The 17839-nt window shown below is 45.2% G+C and overlaps 1 protein-coding gene across 1 annotated transcript in view; it reads right to left on the bottom strand.

Annotated features, from left to right (window-relative positions):
• The window catches only part of LOC140399535 (uncharacterized), a 54348-nt gene that overhangs the window by 24818 nt on the left and 11691 nt on the right, over positions 1-17839 (bottom strand). The window contains exon 2 of the mRNA XM_072489075.1: positions 15257-15439. Within this exon, the coding sequence (XP_072345176.1) occupies positions 15257-15439 (183 nt within the window). The remainder of the gene's footprint in view (positions 1-15256; positions 15440-17839) is intronic.

Here is a 17839-nt window from a genome sequence, read left to right as displayed (position 1 = left end):
TGTGAGTGTATTTTGAAAAGCATGTTGGTAATGGGTCCCAAGAAAAGGAATTTGTGGAATGTCGAGAACATGCTTTTTTGGAGCAACTTGTGACAGAGCCAATTCTGGATTTGTTGATGTGTAATGAGACAGACTTGATTAGGGAAGTTAAGGCGAAGGTACCCTGAGGGAGAAGTGACCACATATGAAATAATTTTCCCTGGAGTTTGAGAGGGAGAAGCTGCAATCAGATGTAACGATTTCCCAATCAAATAAGGGTAACGACAAAGACATGAGGGAGGAATTGGCCAGAGTTGAGGCTCTACAGAAATTCATTCCAAGGAGAAGTAAACCTGCTCAGGGGAGGGCGAGGCACCCGTGGCAGATGAGGCATTCAGGGACATAATAAAAGCGAAAGAAAAAGCACAGAAAGTGGCGAGGATTAGTGAGAAGCCAGAGGATTGTCAGCCTTTAAAAGCGAGCAGAGGACAACTAAAAAAGCAAAAGGTGAGAGAAGATGAAATATATGTGCAAGCTAGCTACTGATATAAACACGATAGCTAGGATTGTTTTTCAATATAGAACATAGAACTGTATAGCCCAGTACAGGGTTTTCGGCCCACGATGTTGTGCCGAACTAGTCTGAAACTAAGATCAAATCAACCTACTCCCAATCATTCTAGTGCACTCCAAAGGCCTATCCAATTACCGCTTGAAAGCTCCTGAAGTGTCCGACTCGACTACCATATCTGGGAATGCGTTCCAAGCCCCAGCCACACTCTGAGTAAAGAAGATACCTCTGAAATCCCTCCTATATCTTCCACCATGAACCTGAAAGTTATGCCCCCATGTAACAGCTATAATCCACCGAGGACAAAGTCGCAGAACGTCCACTCTATGTATCCCTCTCATCGCCTCATACATCTCAATTAAGTCACCTCTCATCCTCCTTCTCTCCCATGAGAAAAACCCTCGCACCTTCAACCTTTCCTCATAAGACCTACCCTCCAATCCCGGCAGCATCCTGGTGAATCTCCTTTGCACCCTTTCCACTGCTTCCACATCCTTCCTATAATGATGTGACCAGAATTGCACACAATACTCCAAATGTGGTCTAACCAACGTCTTGCACAGTTGCAGGATAATCTCGCTGCTGTAAAATTCAATCCCCCCCCGTTAATAAATGCTAACACACTATAGGCTTTCTTCACGGGTCTATCCACTTGGGTGGCAACTTTCAGAGATCTATGGACATGAATTGCGAGATCTCTCTGCTCCTCTACATTCTACAGAAACCTGTGTGAACCCTGTAATCCACATTCAAATTTATCCTACCAAAATAAATCATCTCATATTTATCAGGGTTAAATTCGATCTGCCGCTTTTCAGCACATCTCTGCATCCGAGCAATGTCTCTTTGCAGCCTACAACAGCCCTCGACATTATCCACTACTCCACTAATCTTGGTGTCATCAGCAAATTTACTAACCCAACCTTCAACTCCATCATCCAATTCATTGATAAAAATCAGAAATCGCAGAATACCCAGCACTGATCCCTGTGGTACACAGCTGGTGACTGGGCTCCAGGATGAAAATGTACCGTCTACTACCACCCTCTGTCTTCTATGTGATAGCCAGTTACTGATCCAATCGGCCAAATTTCCCTCTATGCCATGCCTCCTTACTTTCTGCATGAGCCGACCATTGGGCACCTTATCAAACGCCTTACAAAAATCCATGCATCGACGTCAACTGCTCTACCTTCATCTATGTACACAGTTTCCTTCTCAAAGAATACAATCAAACTTGTGAGGCAAGACGTACCCCTCACAAATCCATGCTGACTATCCTGGATTACGCTGTATCTTTCCAAATGATCTTGAACGCTATCTCTCAGAACCATTTCCAATAATTTACCTATGACCGAAGTGAGACTAACCGGCCTATAATTCCCAGGGTTATACCTATTCCCTTTCTTGAACGAGGAGACAGCAGTCGCCTCTCTCCAGTCTCATGGCACTATTCCTGTAGTGAGGAATTCACTATTCCTGACAGTGAGGACATAACGATCAAAGCCAAAGGCTCTGCAATCTCATCCCTCGCCTTCCAAAGAATTCAAGGGTATATCCCATCAGGCCCAGGGGTCTTATCTGTCCTCAGGCTTCTCAACATTTCTGACACATCTTCCTTCCGAATACCTACGTCCTCCAGCCTGGCTGCCTGTATCGCAATATCCTCCTCAACAACATGGCCCCTCTCCTTTGTGAACACTGAAGAAAAGTATTCATTTAGGGCCTCTCCTGTATCTTCAGACTCCATGCACACGTTCCCACTTTTGTCCGTGACCGGCCCTAACATCACCTTGGTCCTGCGGCAAGTACTTCTCATGCCCCCTCCTAGCTCCCGTAAGCCCTTTCTTGAGCTCCTTCCTAGCTATCTTGTATCCCTCAAGTGAACTAACTGAACCTTGTTTTCTCATCCTTACGTCCTTCTTCCTCTTGACAAGACATTCAACCTCTTTTGTAAACCATGGATCCCTCACTCGACCATTTCCTCCCTGCCTGACAGGGACATACATATCAAGGACACGCATTATTTGCTCCTGACAGGTGGGATATGACATGAATAAGTGTGCAAGTATGCAGTTGGGTAGGAAATGAACAGAAAGGCAGAGCAAGTGCCAGGCAACATCCATTTCCTTCAAATAAGGACCTTACACCTGCCCCCAGTGACTGTGCCGGTTCACGAACAGCATCACCTTCTGAAGGGCAACGGGGCATTGATGGATGCAGTCCGCAATTGGCAACGAAAATGCCATTGTGCCCTTTAATTTACGAGGATTTGAGGACAGGAATGAAGATGCCTTGCTGCAATGCGATACAGACGTGTTGAGTCTGCATCGGGAGTATTGTGCACAGTGTTTGTCTCCGTTCCTAAGGAACTTCAGATGTGCCTTAAAGCATACACCAAGTTAATTCCAGGGATGGCGGAGCTCGCCAGTGAGGAGCGATTGAGGTAACTGAGCCTGTTACCTCTACTATTTCGAAGCAAAGATGTAATTGGGACTTACAAAACTATTACAGGGCAGGACAGATTTTATAATCCCTTCCCCACACTCCCCACATCCTGCCATGGCTGTTGAATCTACAATCAAGAATCACAGACTCAGAATAAGGAGCAGTCTGAAATTATCATAGATTATCATAGAATTTACAATGCAGAAGGAGGCCATTGGCCCATTGAATCTGCACCGGCTCTTGCAAATTGTGATGAGGGATGTTGGGGGACTTAAGATTAGAGCTTCCTAATCATGCCGCCAACAGTAAAGACAAAATTGCTAAATGAACAGCAAACAGCAGTAGCCCCGCGTACGTGCCAAATGGAACTCTCGCGGAAACCATTGCCCATTCACACAAATAAAATCATCTAACCAATACCTTTGCTTCCTGATCGATTGGCTCAAAGACCTATTTTTCCATATCCTCTGTCTCCCTGTATAACGATTTGGGTAAAAAGTCAGCTTGTGACTTTTATTGCACTTTGACCTCCTCAGATGCAGAGCGAACAACTTCCCCAGAGAACAATAATTGGATGGATCCAATATTTTGGACAGCAAGTTGCTCGGTAACGACGGGAAACAAAATAGAGAAGTAGGTGATGCAGAGACACTTTGCAGTTCAGGAAGCATCTGTAGACAGACTACAAAATTACTGTATTTCTCGCTGAATTCAATCATATCCGGAGAATGGAAGATATAAACAACTCCTAATATAGAACCATAGAATCCCGACAGCGCAGGAGGAGGCACTTCGGCCCAGCTCGACTAACACCGACCGTTACAAATACCCTCCCAGGCCCAGTCCACCGCCCTATAATTCCCACGCAACCCCCATAACCCTTCCTAACCTGCAAGTTAAGGGGCAAGTTAGCATAGCCAATCCACCAAACCTTCACATCTTCCGACTGTAGAAGGAAACCCGAGCACCCGGAGGAAACCCAAGCAGACCACTGTGCCACCATGCCATAAAGTATATATGAGTTCGGAGAATTAATGTTCTGTTTGGTAATTGTCTCACTTAGCCTCCCTGATCATTACCACCTTCCTTGCTCCGTCCATCTCTCTTCGCCCCCTCCCACCTGCCTGTTCTCTTCCAAAATACGTGTTCGTTCATTCGAAGCAACTGAGTAATTTTATCTCCTGGTGTCAAATTGGACATGTCTGTGTTCGTACACTTCCCATAGGTCCCATCCTCTCAAATCACCAGCTACGGATTTAGATCCACACCGTGCCCCAACATGCTGTGGCAACGCCTGCCTCCTATATCAGTCCCTCTTGCTCAACATTGTCCATTTCCATTTGGTAATGAATGCTGTCACAGGTACTATCGAACAGTACAGTTTATCCTCACTGTTTTTATTAATCGTCTTTCACGCCTGACCTCATCTGAGCTGAATATAATTCATCGTCTCCAGACGTCAATGTTAACTCCGTCTCCAAACTTTCTGTTATCATCATTTCTAGTTTGCAGTGAGTTCGGCAGAATCAAAGAATCCCTGCGCTGCAGAAGGCCATTCGGTTCATCTGCAATTCAATCTCTGGAATTCAACCTCCTCAGTCCCAATCCCTACTCCCTGCCCCCATTACCCTATCTAACCTTCGGACAATAAGGGGCAATTTAGCAGGACCCGGTCTGCACATTTCTGGACTGTAAATGTATCCTTGAGATATTTTGTTTCTATTTTCATTTCAGGGGTGGCATGTGGCACAGTGGTTAGCAATGGCTGCCTCACACTGTCAGGCATACGGATTCAATTTCAGCCTCGGGTCACTGTTTGTGTGGACTCTGCACGTTATCCCCGTGACTGCGTGGGTTTCCTCCGGGTGCTCCGGTTTCCTCCCACAGTCCAAAGATTTGCAGGGTAGGTGCTATGGCCAAGCTAAATTGTGCCTTATTGTCGACAAATGTGCAGGTTGGGTGGATTGGCTAGTGTAGAATTACCCCTTAGTGTTCAGGGACGTGCAGGGCAGATAACAGGTAGAGGACGGGGGAATAGGTTTGGGTTTGGGTAGGGCGCAGTTTCAGAGGGTCGGTGCAGACTGGATGGGATAAATGGCCTCCTTCTATTCTGTTGGAATGTTACGTTTCTATTCTCTGGATCTACATTCCCAATTTAATCCATTCAGCCCGTCTCTTATAAAGTATGTTGAGGTTTCAGAAGCGGGACACATCGTCCTCCCGTTTTCCACTTTCAGATACCCAAACTCAAATATTCAAATTCCTAGGGGGACACATTACCAAAAACCTGTCCTAGTATTGCCACGTCGATGCTACCACCAAGAAAGCACAACTGCGCCTATACTTCCTCAGGAAACTAAGGACATTTGGCGTGTCCACATTAACTCTTACCAACATTTACAGATGCATCATAGAAAGCATCCTATCGGGCTGCATCACAGCCTGGTATGGCAACTGCTCGGCCGAGGACCGCAAGAAACGTCAGAGAAGCGTGAACACCGCCCAGTCCATCACACTAACCTGCCTCCCATCCAGTGACACCATGTACACCTCCCGATGCGTGGGGAAAGAGGGCAGTAGAATCAACGATCCCTCCCACCTGACTTACTCACTTTTCCAACTTCTTCCATCGGACAGGAGATACAGAAGTCTGAGAACACGCACGAACAGACTCGAAATCAGCTTCTAACTCGCCGTTACCAGACTCCTAAATGACCCTCTTATGGACTGACCTCATTAACACCACACCCTGTATGCTTCACCCGATGCCGGTGTTATGTAGTTCCATTGTGTACCTTGTGTTGTCCTACTATGTATTTTCCTTTATTTCCTTTTCTTTTCATGTAGTTAATGATCTGTTGAGCTGCTCGCAGGAAAATACCTTTCACTGTACCTCGGTACACGTGACAATAAACAGAATCCAAATCCAATGCAAACAACTCATTCCATTCCGGCTTTTCCTTTTTTTGCAAATTCCTTCGATTTCAAAAATGCAAATCATATAAATTTGAGTCTCAATATGTAAAGTGTTGATATAGCTGGCTACACACTGCACATCCATTTCCTCAATTTCAGCACTTTGTTATTTACATGTTGAACCTCTTTTCCTCGATGCAGCTAATTCAGGAATAATCTAGGAAGCCATACTCACGGATCCACAGCAGAACTGACAAAGTAAACATTTTCCTTTTCCCAAGGAGATTCGTATCAATGTTTAGAAAGGCCAAAATAGATGTTCACCTTCTTCCTTGTCTTTGTGACTGGGCTGGAGATAAGGGAAGTACACACTTTGTTGGTTCAGTAACACATCTTACAACACAGGATGTTACTAACTGCAGAACGGTAAACATGAGTCAAGCTACCAGGAAAGGACTGAAGAACCTGAATTGTCAGCACCTAAGTGTTACAAAATATGTGTTCCTCATGATATATATTTCAGTTGATGGCATTGCATACAAATGAGATCGAGGTGTCTGACAATCAGTGTCTTTGAGCATTGCTATGGAATTGTAATTCAACGTGCCATGTTGTAGACTCAATGGTGGCCACAGGAATTCCCATCTCTTCCCCTTCAAGTAATCTCCTGCAACTACTGAATTCCTCGCCTGATGCCGCTTTCGTCTGTGAGGCCATTCCCATCGATAGTATCTGTGCAATCTCAGGCAAGCGACCACTCGGAAGCCTATTTGGCTGGAGAAACGTTCAGTTTTATTTTGGTTACTATACATCCCTCCCATTCCCCAATGGGTCTCCCGCGCCCAGCCCACATGGGCCGGGTTATTTATATTCCAGATGTCCCAGGAAACTGTTATTAGATCCCCCCCTAACAGCTGGGTCGCTGTGATCCAGTTAACGCCACAGGGACCCAGACGTCACAGAGTTATGGGACTCTTGTAGGATAACAACACCCCCCGCCCCCACGTCCAACACCTCGTCAATTTCGACAGAAGGCGCGAAATTCATTGCTACATTTGACAAGTGCTCCAGGCCCGAAGGGGTGAAATGGACCCGGAAGCGTCGTTTCTGGGTGATTCGTCAGCCTTTATTTCAGCGATCACTCCTGAACCTGCGGCGATGTCTGTGGGCAGAAACGTCAATGTCCGACTCCTGGTCAAAGTGGTCCAAATCCCATATTGTAGAGTCCCAAAGTGCGGTCGCATTGCTGGGTGCCACCGGCAATCGCTCCTGAGGGAGAGACAACGCAAGGCACTGGATCCGTGGATAGTCCTCGGTATCTGTTCCATTGAGCTCCACAGATGGTCCACATGTATATTCACGTCCTTCCCTTACACCCGCACCGGATACGAGACTGGCCCGTTTCGTTTAATGACCAATTTGAGAATCCATAATGCCAAGTCAGTATAATTTTGAAAGTACACGGAGCCGCCCGTGGTTTATTCTCACACAGGTCTGGCTGTCTTCGCTCTGGTCTGTTCCTGCTTGTCACCGACCCTATCCCAGCGAAACAAGGTCCAATTGCCTGCACAGGTGACGACCCATCAAAGTCCTTGTTCACGATTCTATTAAGGTTAATGTGGAGGTTCAGTCGGCAGTTAAGAAGCAAATTCATGTCGAGTGGGCTGGAGGTCAAGACCAGGGGTGTATTTCTCAGTTTGTACGTAGCTCTCGTCAGACCCCATTTGGAATATGGTGAGCAGTTTTGCGTCCCGTATCTGAGCAAGGATGTGCTGGCCTTGGATAGCATCCAGAGAAGTTTCACAAGAATGATACCTGGTTATGAAGAGCTTGCCATATGAGGAACGGTTGAGGACTCTGGGTCTGTACTCGTTGGAGTTCAGAATGATGAGGGGGAATCTTATTGCAACTTACAGTATACTGCGACGCCTGGAGCGAGTAGACGTGGAGAGGATGTTTCCACTTGTAGGAAACGATAGAAGCAGAGGCACAATTTCAGACTAAAGGGGTGATCCTTTAAAACAGAGATGAGGAGCCATTTCTTCAGCCAGAGGGTGGTGAATCTGTGGAACTCTTTACCGCAGAAGGCTGTGGAGGCCAATTCACTGAGTGTGTTTCAGACATAGATAAATTCTCACATGGGCCTGGCTGCCTTCGCTCTGGTCTGTTCCTGCTTGTCATCGATCCTATCCCAGCGAAACAAGGTCCAATTGCCTGCACAAGTGACGATGCAACAAAAGCGGACATTAGATGCGTGGTAGCGTGCGGAATGGTTCGACAGACGAACAGATTAATAAGGGGATCAGGGGTTATGGGGAGAAGGCAGGAGAATGGGGATGAGAAAATTATCAGCCATGATTGAATGGCGGAGCAGTCTCGACGGGCCTATGTCTTCTGGTAATATCAGATTTAATAAACCGCGAGGTGAGGGGGGTCAGAATGAGCAAAGGAGAATCGCTGTGACAAGGTGGAAACAAACAAAGGTGAAAGAACAAACCGCCTGGAAGAAGGAACTGTTCTACGTTTGCAGATGATACAAAGATCTGTAAAAGGACAGGTTAATGTGTTAATGTGTTAATGGGCAGGTTAAACGGCAGTTAGAAGGGAAGTGCGATGTTAGAATTCATGTCAAGAGGGCTAGAATGCAAGACCAGAGATGTACTTCTGAGGCTGTATAAGGTTCTGGTCAGACCCCATTTAGACTATTGTGAGCAGTTTTCGGCCCCGTATCTGAGGAAGAATGTGCTGGCCTTGGAAAGGGTCCAGAGGAGGTGCACAAGAAAGATCCCTGGAATGAAAGGTTGGTCGTATGAGGAAAGGTTGAGGACTCTGGGTCTGTACTCATTGGTGTTCAGAAGGATGAGGGGGAATCTTATTGAAACTCACATGTACTGCGAGGCCTGGATAGAGTGGACTTGGAGTGGATGTTTCCACTTGCAGGAAAATCGAGAACCAGAGGATACAATCTCAGACTAAAGGGACGACCCTTTCATACAGAGATGAGGAAGAATTTCTTCAGCTAGAGGGTGGTGAATCTGTGGAACTCTTGGGGTCGAATCACTGAGTGTCTTTGAGACGGAGATAGATAGGTTATTGATTAATAAGGGGATCAGGGGTTATGGGGAGAAGGCAGGAGATTGGGGATGAGAAAAATATCAGCCATGATTGAATGGCAGAGCAGACTCGATGGGCCGAGAGGCCTAATTTTACTCCAATGCCTTATGATCTTTCATTCAGAATAACAGACACCCAAGAGTGGGTTCCAGATAGGGATTCATTTGCCTCACTATGCCATGCTCCCAGATGAATTCCAAACCTTAGAGACTGATTGTGTGCAGAGACTTTCTCCCCGTGTCTGTGTGGGTTTCCTCCGGGTGCTCCGGCTTCCTCCTAAAGTCCAGCGATGTGCAGGTTAGGTGGATTGGCCATGGTAAATGTGCAGGACCACGGGGTACGATGCAGCTTGGACCGAGGGCGAGTGCCCTTTCGGAGACCTGTAAGGAATCGATGGGTCGAATGGCCTCCGGCAGCACTGCAGTGAAACAGAGAGAATCGTGGGATTTACAGTACAGAAGCAGGCCAATTGGCCGATCGATTCTGCACCGGCCCTTAGAAAGTGCTCCCCACTTATGCCCTCGCCTCCATTTTATCTCCATACCAATATCTGCACACTAAGGGATAATTGATCATGGCCAATCTGCCTAACCTGCACATCTTTGGACTGTGGGAGGAAACCGCAGTTCCCTGAGGAAACCCATATAGACACTGGGAGGAAGTTCAAACTCCACACAGACAGTGACCCGAGGCCGGAATTGAACCCGGTCCCTGGAGCTGTGAGGCAGCAGTGCAAACCACTCTGCCGCTCGAAGGTAGGACCAAATGCGCGGCAGAAAGTGATTAGATCTGACACTTAATTGTAGGGATTTCCTGCTATCTCTCTTTTTCAAAAATATTTACTTCGTGTTTCTGATGTGTCAGAGACGTCAATATCACTGAAACAATTCACTATCTCGGGACACTTACTGCAAATATCTTCTGTCAGTAAATTTACACTTTACTTTGGCACAAAACATTCCATTCAAACATTCCCAACACCATATCCCTGTAAATATAAAACATACTCACATTTCCAGAAATATATGAAGTAGAAATTGATTTCAGCAGCTTTTACAGACATTTTTCCAAAGAACGAAACATTAAAAAATATTGCGCAAATTGTTTTAAACACTGTATCAAAGTCCTTGCACTTTCTCCTCAGATTCTGTGGAAAAACTGCTCATCTGTTAAACTCCACGGGAGTTTCAGGTATACAGAGTGAGAGGGAGAGAAACACAGGATGGGAGGGAGGGGACACACAGAGACAGGGAGAGTGAGAAAGAGAGAGTGAGAGACACGGAGATAGAGACACACACACACAGACGCATAGAGACAGACGCACGGAGATATAGAGAAGAATATATACAGAGAGAAATACAGAAAGCGAGATGTAGACAGAGAGCGACACAGTGAGAGGGTCAGTGAAAGACGCGGAGAGAAACACATGGAAAGAGATACATGGATAGAGATACACGGAGAGAGAGTCATGGTGATAGGGACACGGAGAGAAGGACATGGAGAGGGTGACAAAGAGAGAAGAATACAGAAAGATGGACAAAGATAGAGAGGCAGAGGGAGACAGAGAGAGGGACACGGATAGAGAGGCGCACACAGACAGACAAACAGACAGACACAGGGGCAGAGAGGGAGACACGGGGCGAGTGGGGCAGAAAGTGAGGAACAGACGAAGGGTGATGGAAACTTGGAGCTGGTGTAGGCCATTCGGACCTTCGAGCCTGCTCCGCTATACAATGTGATCATGACTGATCCTCGATTTCACTGACATATTCCGCTGCCTCCACATTCCACTTGCTGCCATTAAAATCAAAAATATATATATGTTTCTATCTTCAATTCGTTCAGTGACTTGGCCTCCATTGCCTTCTGGGGTCGAATATTGCCTGGTATGGAGGGAAAATCTTATGAGGAAAGGCTGATGGACTTGAGGTTGTTTTCGTTAGAGAGAAGAAGGTTAAGAGGAGACTTAATAGAGGCATACAAAATGATCAGAGGGTTAGATAGGGTGGACAGTGAGAGCCTTCTCCCGCGGATGGAAATGGCTAGCACGAGGGGACATAGCCTTAAACTGAGGGGTAATAGATATGGGGCAGAGGTCAGAGGTAGGTTCTTTACGCAAAGAGTGGTGAGGCCGTGGAATGCCCTACCTGCAACAGTAGTGAACTCGCCAACATTGAGGGCATTTAAAAGTTTATTGGATAAGCATATGGATGATAATGGCATAGTGTAGGTTAGATGGTTTTTGTTTTTTGACTTCCCATGTCAGTGCAACATCGTGGGCCGAAGGGCCTGTACTGCACTGTATCGTTCTATGTTCTATGTATTAATCAAAGAGAAGGAATTGGTAGATGTTGAGTCTGGAGAAGGGTGTGCAGATAGCCTGGGTCACATTGAGATCCAAAAAGACGAGGTTTTGGGCGTCTTAAAAAATATTAAGGTAGATAAGTCCCCAGGGCCTGATGGGATCTACCCCAGAATACTGAAGGAGCCTGGAGAGGAAATTGCTGAGGCCTTGACAGAAATCTTTGGATCATCACTGTCTTCAGGTGATGTCCCGGAGGACTGGAGAATAGCCAATGTTGTTCGTCTGCTTAAGAATGGTAGCAAGGATAATCCAGGGAACTACAGGCCGGCGAGCCTTACTTCAGTGGTAGGGAAATTACTGGAGAGAATTCTTCGAGACAGGATCTACTCCCATGTGGAAGCAAATGGACTTAATAGTGAGAGGCAGCATGGTTTTGTGAAGGGGAGGTCGTGTCTCACTAACTTGATAGAGTCTACATATTGTTGCCTGGTATGGAGTTCACAAAGATGATTGATGCAGGTAGGGCAGTGGATGTTGTCTATATGAACTTCAGTAAGGCCTTTGACAAGGTCCCTCATGGAAGACTAGTACAACAGGTGAAGTCACACGGGATCAGGGGTGAGCTGGCAAGGTGGATACAGAACTGGCTAGGTCATAGAAGGCAGAGAGTAGCAATGGAAGGATGCTTTTCTAATTGGAGGGCTGCGACCAGTGGTGTTCCGCAAGGATCAGTGCTGGGACCTTTGCTGTTTGTAGTATATATAAATGATTTGGAGGAAAATGTAACTGGTCTGATTAGTAAGTTTGCAGACGACACAAAGGTTGGTGAAATTGCGGATAGCGATGAGGGCATTAGCTATGAGGAGCGTTTGAATAAACTCAGTTTGTTCTCACTGGAACGATGGAGGCTGAGGGGCGACCTGATAGAGGTCTACAAAATTATGAGGGGCATAGACAGAGTGGATAGTCAGAGGCTTTCCCCCAGGGTAGAGAGGTCAATTACTAGGGGGCATAGGTTTAAGATGAGAGGGGCAAGGTTTAGAGTAAATGTACGAGGCAAGTTTTTTACACAGAGGGTAGTGGGTGCCTGGAACTCGCTACCGGAGGAGGTGGTGGAAGCAGGGACGATAGTGACATTTAAGGGGCATCTTGACAAATACATGAATTGGATGGGAATAGAGGGATACGGACTCAGGAAGTGTAGAAGATTGTAGTTTAGTCGGGCAGCATGGTCGGCACGGGCTTGGAGGGCCGAAGGGCCTGTTCCTGTGCTGTACATTTCTTTGTTCATTGTTTGTTTTATTCTGGCCGCCACACTACCAGAAGGGTGTGGAGGATTTGGAGAGGGTGCAGAGGAGGTTTACCAGGACGTTGCCTGGTCCGGAGAGGCTGTGTGTAGAGGCTGGATAGACTCGGACTGTTTTCATTAGAAAGACGGAATAGTGGGCTGACCTGATAGAGGACTACAAGATTTTGAGGGGCATGGAGAGAGCAGATGGACAGGTACTCTTTCCCAGGGTGAGGGCGTCAACCACCAGGGAATTTCGGTTTAAGGTCCGTGGGGAAATGTTTAGAGAAGGTGTGCGGGGCAGATGTTTTACACGGTGGGTGGTGAGTGCCTGGAATGCGTTGCCAGGGGAGGTTGTGGAAGCAGATACATTAATGGCGTTCTAGGCATCTTGACAAACACATGGATAGGCTGGGTATGGAGGGATACGGCACAAGGGAGTTGCTGAGGGTTTTGGCAAAGGTTGGTATCATAACCGGTACAGACTTGAAGGGCCAAAGGGCCTGTTCCAGTGCTGTATTGTTCTTTGTTCTTTGACACCACATTTGGAATTCTCTATACAACATTGCCTATCTTATTTAGGGAAGGATCTAAACTCATTGGAAATAGATCATCTAATCTTTACCAGCACAATGTCTAGTCAGGCTGGGTTGTACGTGGTATGGACCTTCCCTGCGGTGGAATTTGCAAGAGTTAGATTCGAATTCACTGAAACCTTCAAGCTTCTGAGGGATCTGGATAGGGTAAGTGTGGACAGGGAGTATCCATATTCGGGGAATGGAGAACTAAGTATCACTGTTTACAATTAAGTGCTTTCGAACTGAGATGAGATGTTTATTTATTTTGCACGCAGAGGCTCATGCATCTTTAGAACACACTTCATATAAAACTGGTGTAAAACTGAACGCATTCGTGTATTGGCTCGTCGTAAGAATGGGGGAGCTACATTATCGCAGGCCATGATCACATTAAACGGCGGAACAATCGCGAGAGGCTGAATGGCCTTCTTCTGCTCCTATGTTCCATGTTTCTCTGTATTAAATTATATGAGGCTATACTGATGAGTGCGGTGATATTTATCCATGAACCTTCAACTAAAACAGATTCACTGCTCATTCTCCGATTGTTGTCTGTGGGGAAGTCTTGCAATGTGAACAATATTCACTTACTATCCAATGAAAACTATAATTCTGATTGAGAAATTGTGTTGGGAATGCGGCCTTTGTGAAAGTATTCTTATTATTCATGCGCTGCTTCCCACTTTTATTTATTCCTGGCAAATTTTGGGTCATAGTCTAGATTTAATTTCATATAATTAGCCATAGGAACAAGATCGTGTGTTGAAATGTGTTATTGTACATTACTCTGAACAGAACTTTTTTTAGGTTGTGACTTTCCTGGACTCGCCACCACTATTCCTTGTGTTTCATGTTGTGAATATCCCGATTGGCGGTCGGAAAGCGAATGCGTGTCACGATATCACACAATGTCGCTTGAACTCTCCAGACGTGTTCAGCGGCGATGTCAAACCAGGAAGCGATTCTCCTCCGCCAGTAAATGACTGGCCACATTTCCTTCCATCATGCCCGGCTCCCCGTCATAATTAAAACACCACAATGTCATGAATGGAGATGATGTAGTTTATAACTGCCGTTCAACGACATGAAGCATTCTCTCTCTTTATTTACTAACTTATTCTGTGGGTGATTCTGTTAGAGTGCCTGTTTGGCTGATGAGTCATTATTTCACCAGGTCATATTCTACGGTTTGCTGAGGTGAACTTTACTGACTGGATGACTGGCTCTGATGGAAAGGTTATCGCAGTGATTGGAACAAGATTTCTGCTTGGCTGAAGCAGACCGTCGTGATCTGCGTTACGCCTGATTCGCTGATCCGGCTGTCAGTCATCAGGCGGAGCTCCTGGATTGGTTGAGTCTCTGTGCAATGGCTCTGAACGGATATTTCAGCGTTTACTTAATTTGTTCTCTGAACTTGGCCTGAGTTACCACATAAATAAATGTGTTTGTGCAACAATTTAAATTGAGCAACATAGATGCAGCACGTTCTAATGTATATGCAGATTCACCGATATTAAATAATCCGATCACTTTAACATACACGAATTTTATAACATTGGCCGACCACAAGAGAATGAAGGTTGCAGATATGCTGAAGAGTAAAATCATAGAATTTCTTCTGCTTTCCATCACTGGATCATTGTCATGTTCTCTCTTACTCTGTGCCCTCAGTCCCTTACGGATCCGACTTGCCATTATGATGTGTCTGACTGTCAGAGCATTCAGCAACAGAATTAAACAGAATGGGAGCAAAGGAGTTGTGACCTTATCAAACCACTGAAATCCAACCCATCCAGGATCAATGTACGATCTAGCCTTTGTTAAACAGCCCCACGGTACGTTGTTGAATATGAGTTTAGGTTGAATTGTAAAGTATAAGGGAATGTTTTTTAAAAATTACAGTATCCCAGCTGTTGCTTGAACCACAGTCGCTGTTTTCCCGGTGCAGTATTTTATTTCCTGCTTTTGACAACAAATGGCCAAAAATCGATCAAAGGAAAACGCTATAGTGAACCAAACGGAACAATCAGTGGCTGCCCCAATCAGGACAATTTTACCACTGCACACAGGGATGATGTACAGGAAACTCACTGGGAAATAATAATAATTCATGATGGTCAATATGACAACAATGATAATAACCAGCAGATCCGCCGTTGCCAAGGCGATGAGATACCGAGTGATGCAGATGGAAAGGCCGCAATTTCTCCGAGAGAGGATCATAATTGCTAGTAAATGAACTGTAAGACAGAGATGACAGAAACTATTTTGGATTACTGATATCATATTCTCATTTTCTGACAAAGGTATGAAGGCATCTATTTTGCACAAAAATGGGGGGAGGGGATTGGGTCTTCGTCAGAGTTCACAATTGTCAAATTTCTCAACCCTGTCGGTTAATGGACAAAGTTGATAGGAGGAAGGGCAGCACGGTGCCTCAGTGGTTAGCACTGCAGTCTCACAGCGCCGAGGTCCCAGATTCGATCCGATCTCTGTGTCACTGGAGTGTGTGCATTCTCCCCGTGTTTGCGTGGGGTTTGCTCCCACAACCCAAAGATGTGCAGATTAGATGGATTGGCCACACTAAATTGCCCCTTAATTGGAACAAATGGATTGGATACTCTAAGCGTTTCAATACTCCAAATGATTTAATGAGATTTGCCATCGGAATTAATCTGTTTGACAGGTTTTACGGTGACAGGTATCGTTTAGACAATGAAAACCTCAGCCTTCGCAAAATCATCCACAATTCTCATCAGATGAGCCACCCACTCCCCAGTAAATCATCCGACCTAACGCGGATTAACACTTCATAGAACTCGAATATTCAGTGGTATGCAAAACACAGCACAATTACTGCATTTCCCAACGGTCACCGTCAACATCATGTGGCCAGATCGTCTAGCACGATACCAAAACAACAATAATGTTGGTCGAGTCAGTGCTCAAACACACAATCAGAATACTCAGAAATCGGCCGTAGCCAGGATTCGCCCATTCCCAGACCATGCATATCCCCAAAATACGCCCTCTCCGTGTTTGGATACTTCCAGATATGGAACAATGTGCCCCATCCCCCCAACATCAAGGCCCAGTGTCAGAGATATGTGATCAGATCCCTTATTTCATCTTCAAATAACACCCGAAAGTGCGCTTGATTGGAGGAGTCCAAGATACAACGTTATTGCTAATTAGTCATCTTGATTCTCTTACATAAAAATAAATCAAAATTCAGATCAAATAATACATAAAACGATAAGAAAGAGAGTTAAACAAAGATATTTGGAAATCAGTAGATGGTTCGGAAATTCTTAAAGCAGAAATAAAGAACAAAACTTTAATCTTAAACAAAGACTTATAAATGGCCTAAAACCTTATTTGCTCTCATTGGTTTCTAATTCTGAGCTGAGGCTTCCCGATTTGTTCAAATAACTGTCTGTCACTCAGAGCATAATTTGTTCTCCAGGCATTGGTCATTGATGAAGGTTCATTAATGTCTATCAAATGCATTAAATGTCTACGTGTCCCAGTTTTACAAAGATAAGGTGTTGTGCATTAACCTGGCTTGTTGTTCAGGTTTTGCTCCATTTTTATCACTCAATGTTTATGTTATAAGGATGCAATACTTTTTCAGTACTAGATGTATTTGCAGAACATTGGTGTATTCGTTAAGAGGGATTTTATGCAACATTTCTTGAAACAATGTTTCCACCATTGGATCATTATAATTGTATCCCTTACTCTGTGTCCTCAGTCCCTGACGGATCCGACTTGAAAAAATGCTTGGTTCTGATATCTATTAAATTCCTACTAAGCAATTCTCATAGGTTTATCTGAAACAATTACTTTGGCCTGGTGGATATTCCATTTTCGGTCTATATACTGAATTTAAGAATTAAATTAGAGTCACTCTCGATATACACGATAAACTATTCAACAACTCTGCAACACCTCAAGAGTAGCCCCCAGGGCAAATGCAGACGGCCTCAGAATGCGCAGTAAAATGACAGATGGAAATTAATACAGAGAAGTGTGAGGTAATGCATTGAGGGAGGTCAAAAACTATGGGGGTCACACAATAAATGGTAATATACTACGAGGGGTAGATGAAGTAAGAGATCTTGGTGAACAAGTTCACACGTCCCTAACGGCAGCTGTTCAAGGAGACAAGGTTGTAACGAAACCATATGGAATGCTCGACTTAATTGGCAGAGATATAGAATATGAAAGTAAGAATGTAATGTTTAAATTGTATAACAGGCTGGAGAGGCTGGAACTGGACAGTGTCTCCAGTTTTGGTCACCACATTACAGGAAGGACGTTATTGCTCTGGACAGATAGCAGAGGAGGTTTACAAGAATGTCACCAAGGTTCGAAAAGTGTCGGTACCAGGAGAGATTTTATAGGTTCGTCTACTTTTCCTTGGAACAAGGATGGCTGAGCGGTGACTTAGTTGAGGTGTCCCAAATTGTGAATGGAAGAGATAGAGTGGACAGGACAAAATGGTCTCCCTTGCTGTAGAATTCTAAAACCAGGGGACATAGATTCAACATAGGGGCAGCACGGTAGCATTGTGGATAGCACAATTGCTTCACAGCTCCAGGGTCCCAGGTTCGATTCCGGCTTGGATCACTGTCTGT

This window comes from Scyliorhinus torazame, chromosome 23, assembly GCF_047496885.1.
Source record: "Scyliorhinus torazame isolate Kashiwa2021f chromosome 23, sScyTor2.1, whole genome shotgun sequence".
Lineage (NCBI taxonomy): Eukaryota > Metazoa > Chordata > Chondrichthyes > Carcharhiniformes > Scyliorhinidae > Scyliorhinus > Scyliorhinus torazame.
Note: the sequence above shows the minus strand (reverse complement) of the source record. Positions and strands in the feature narration are given on the sequence as shown.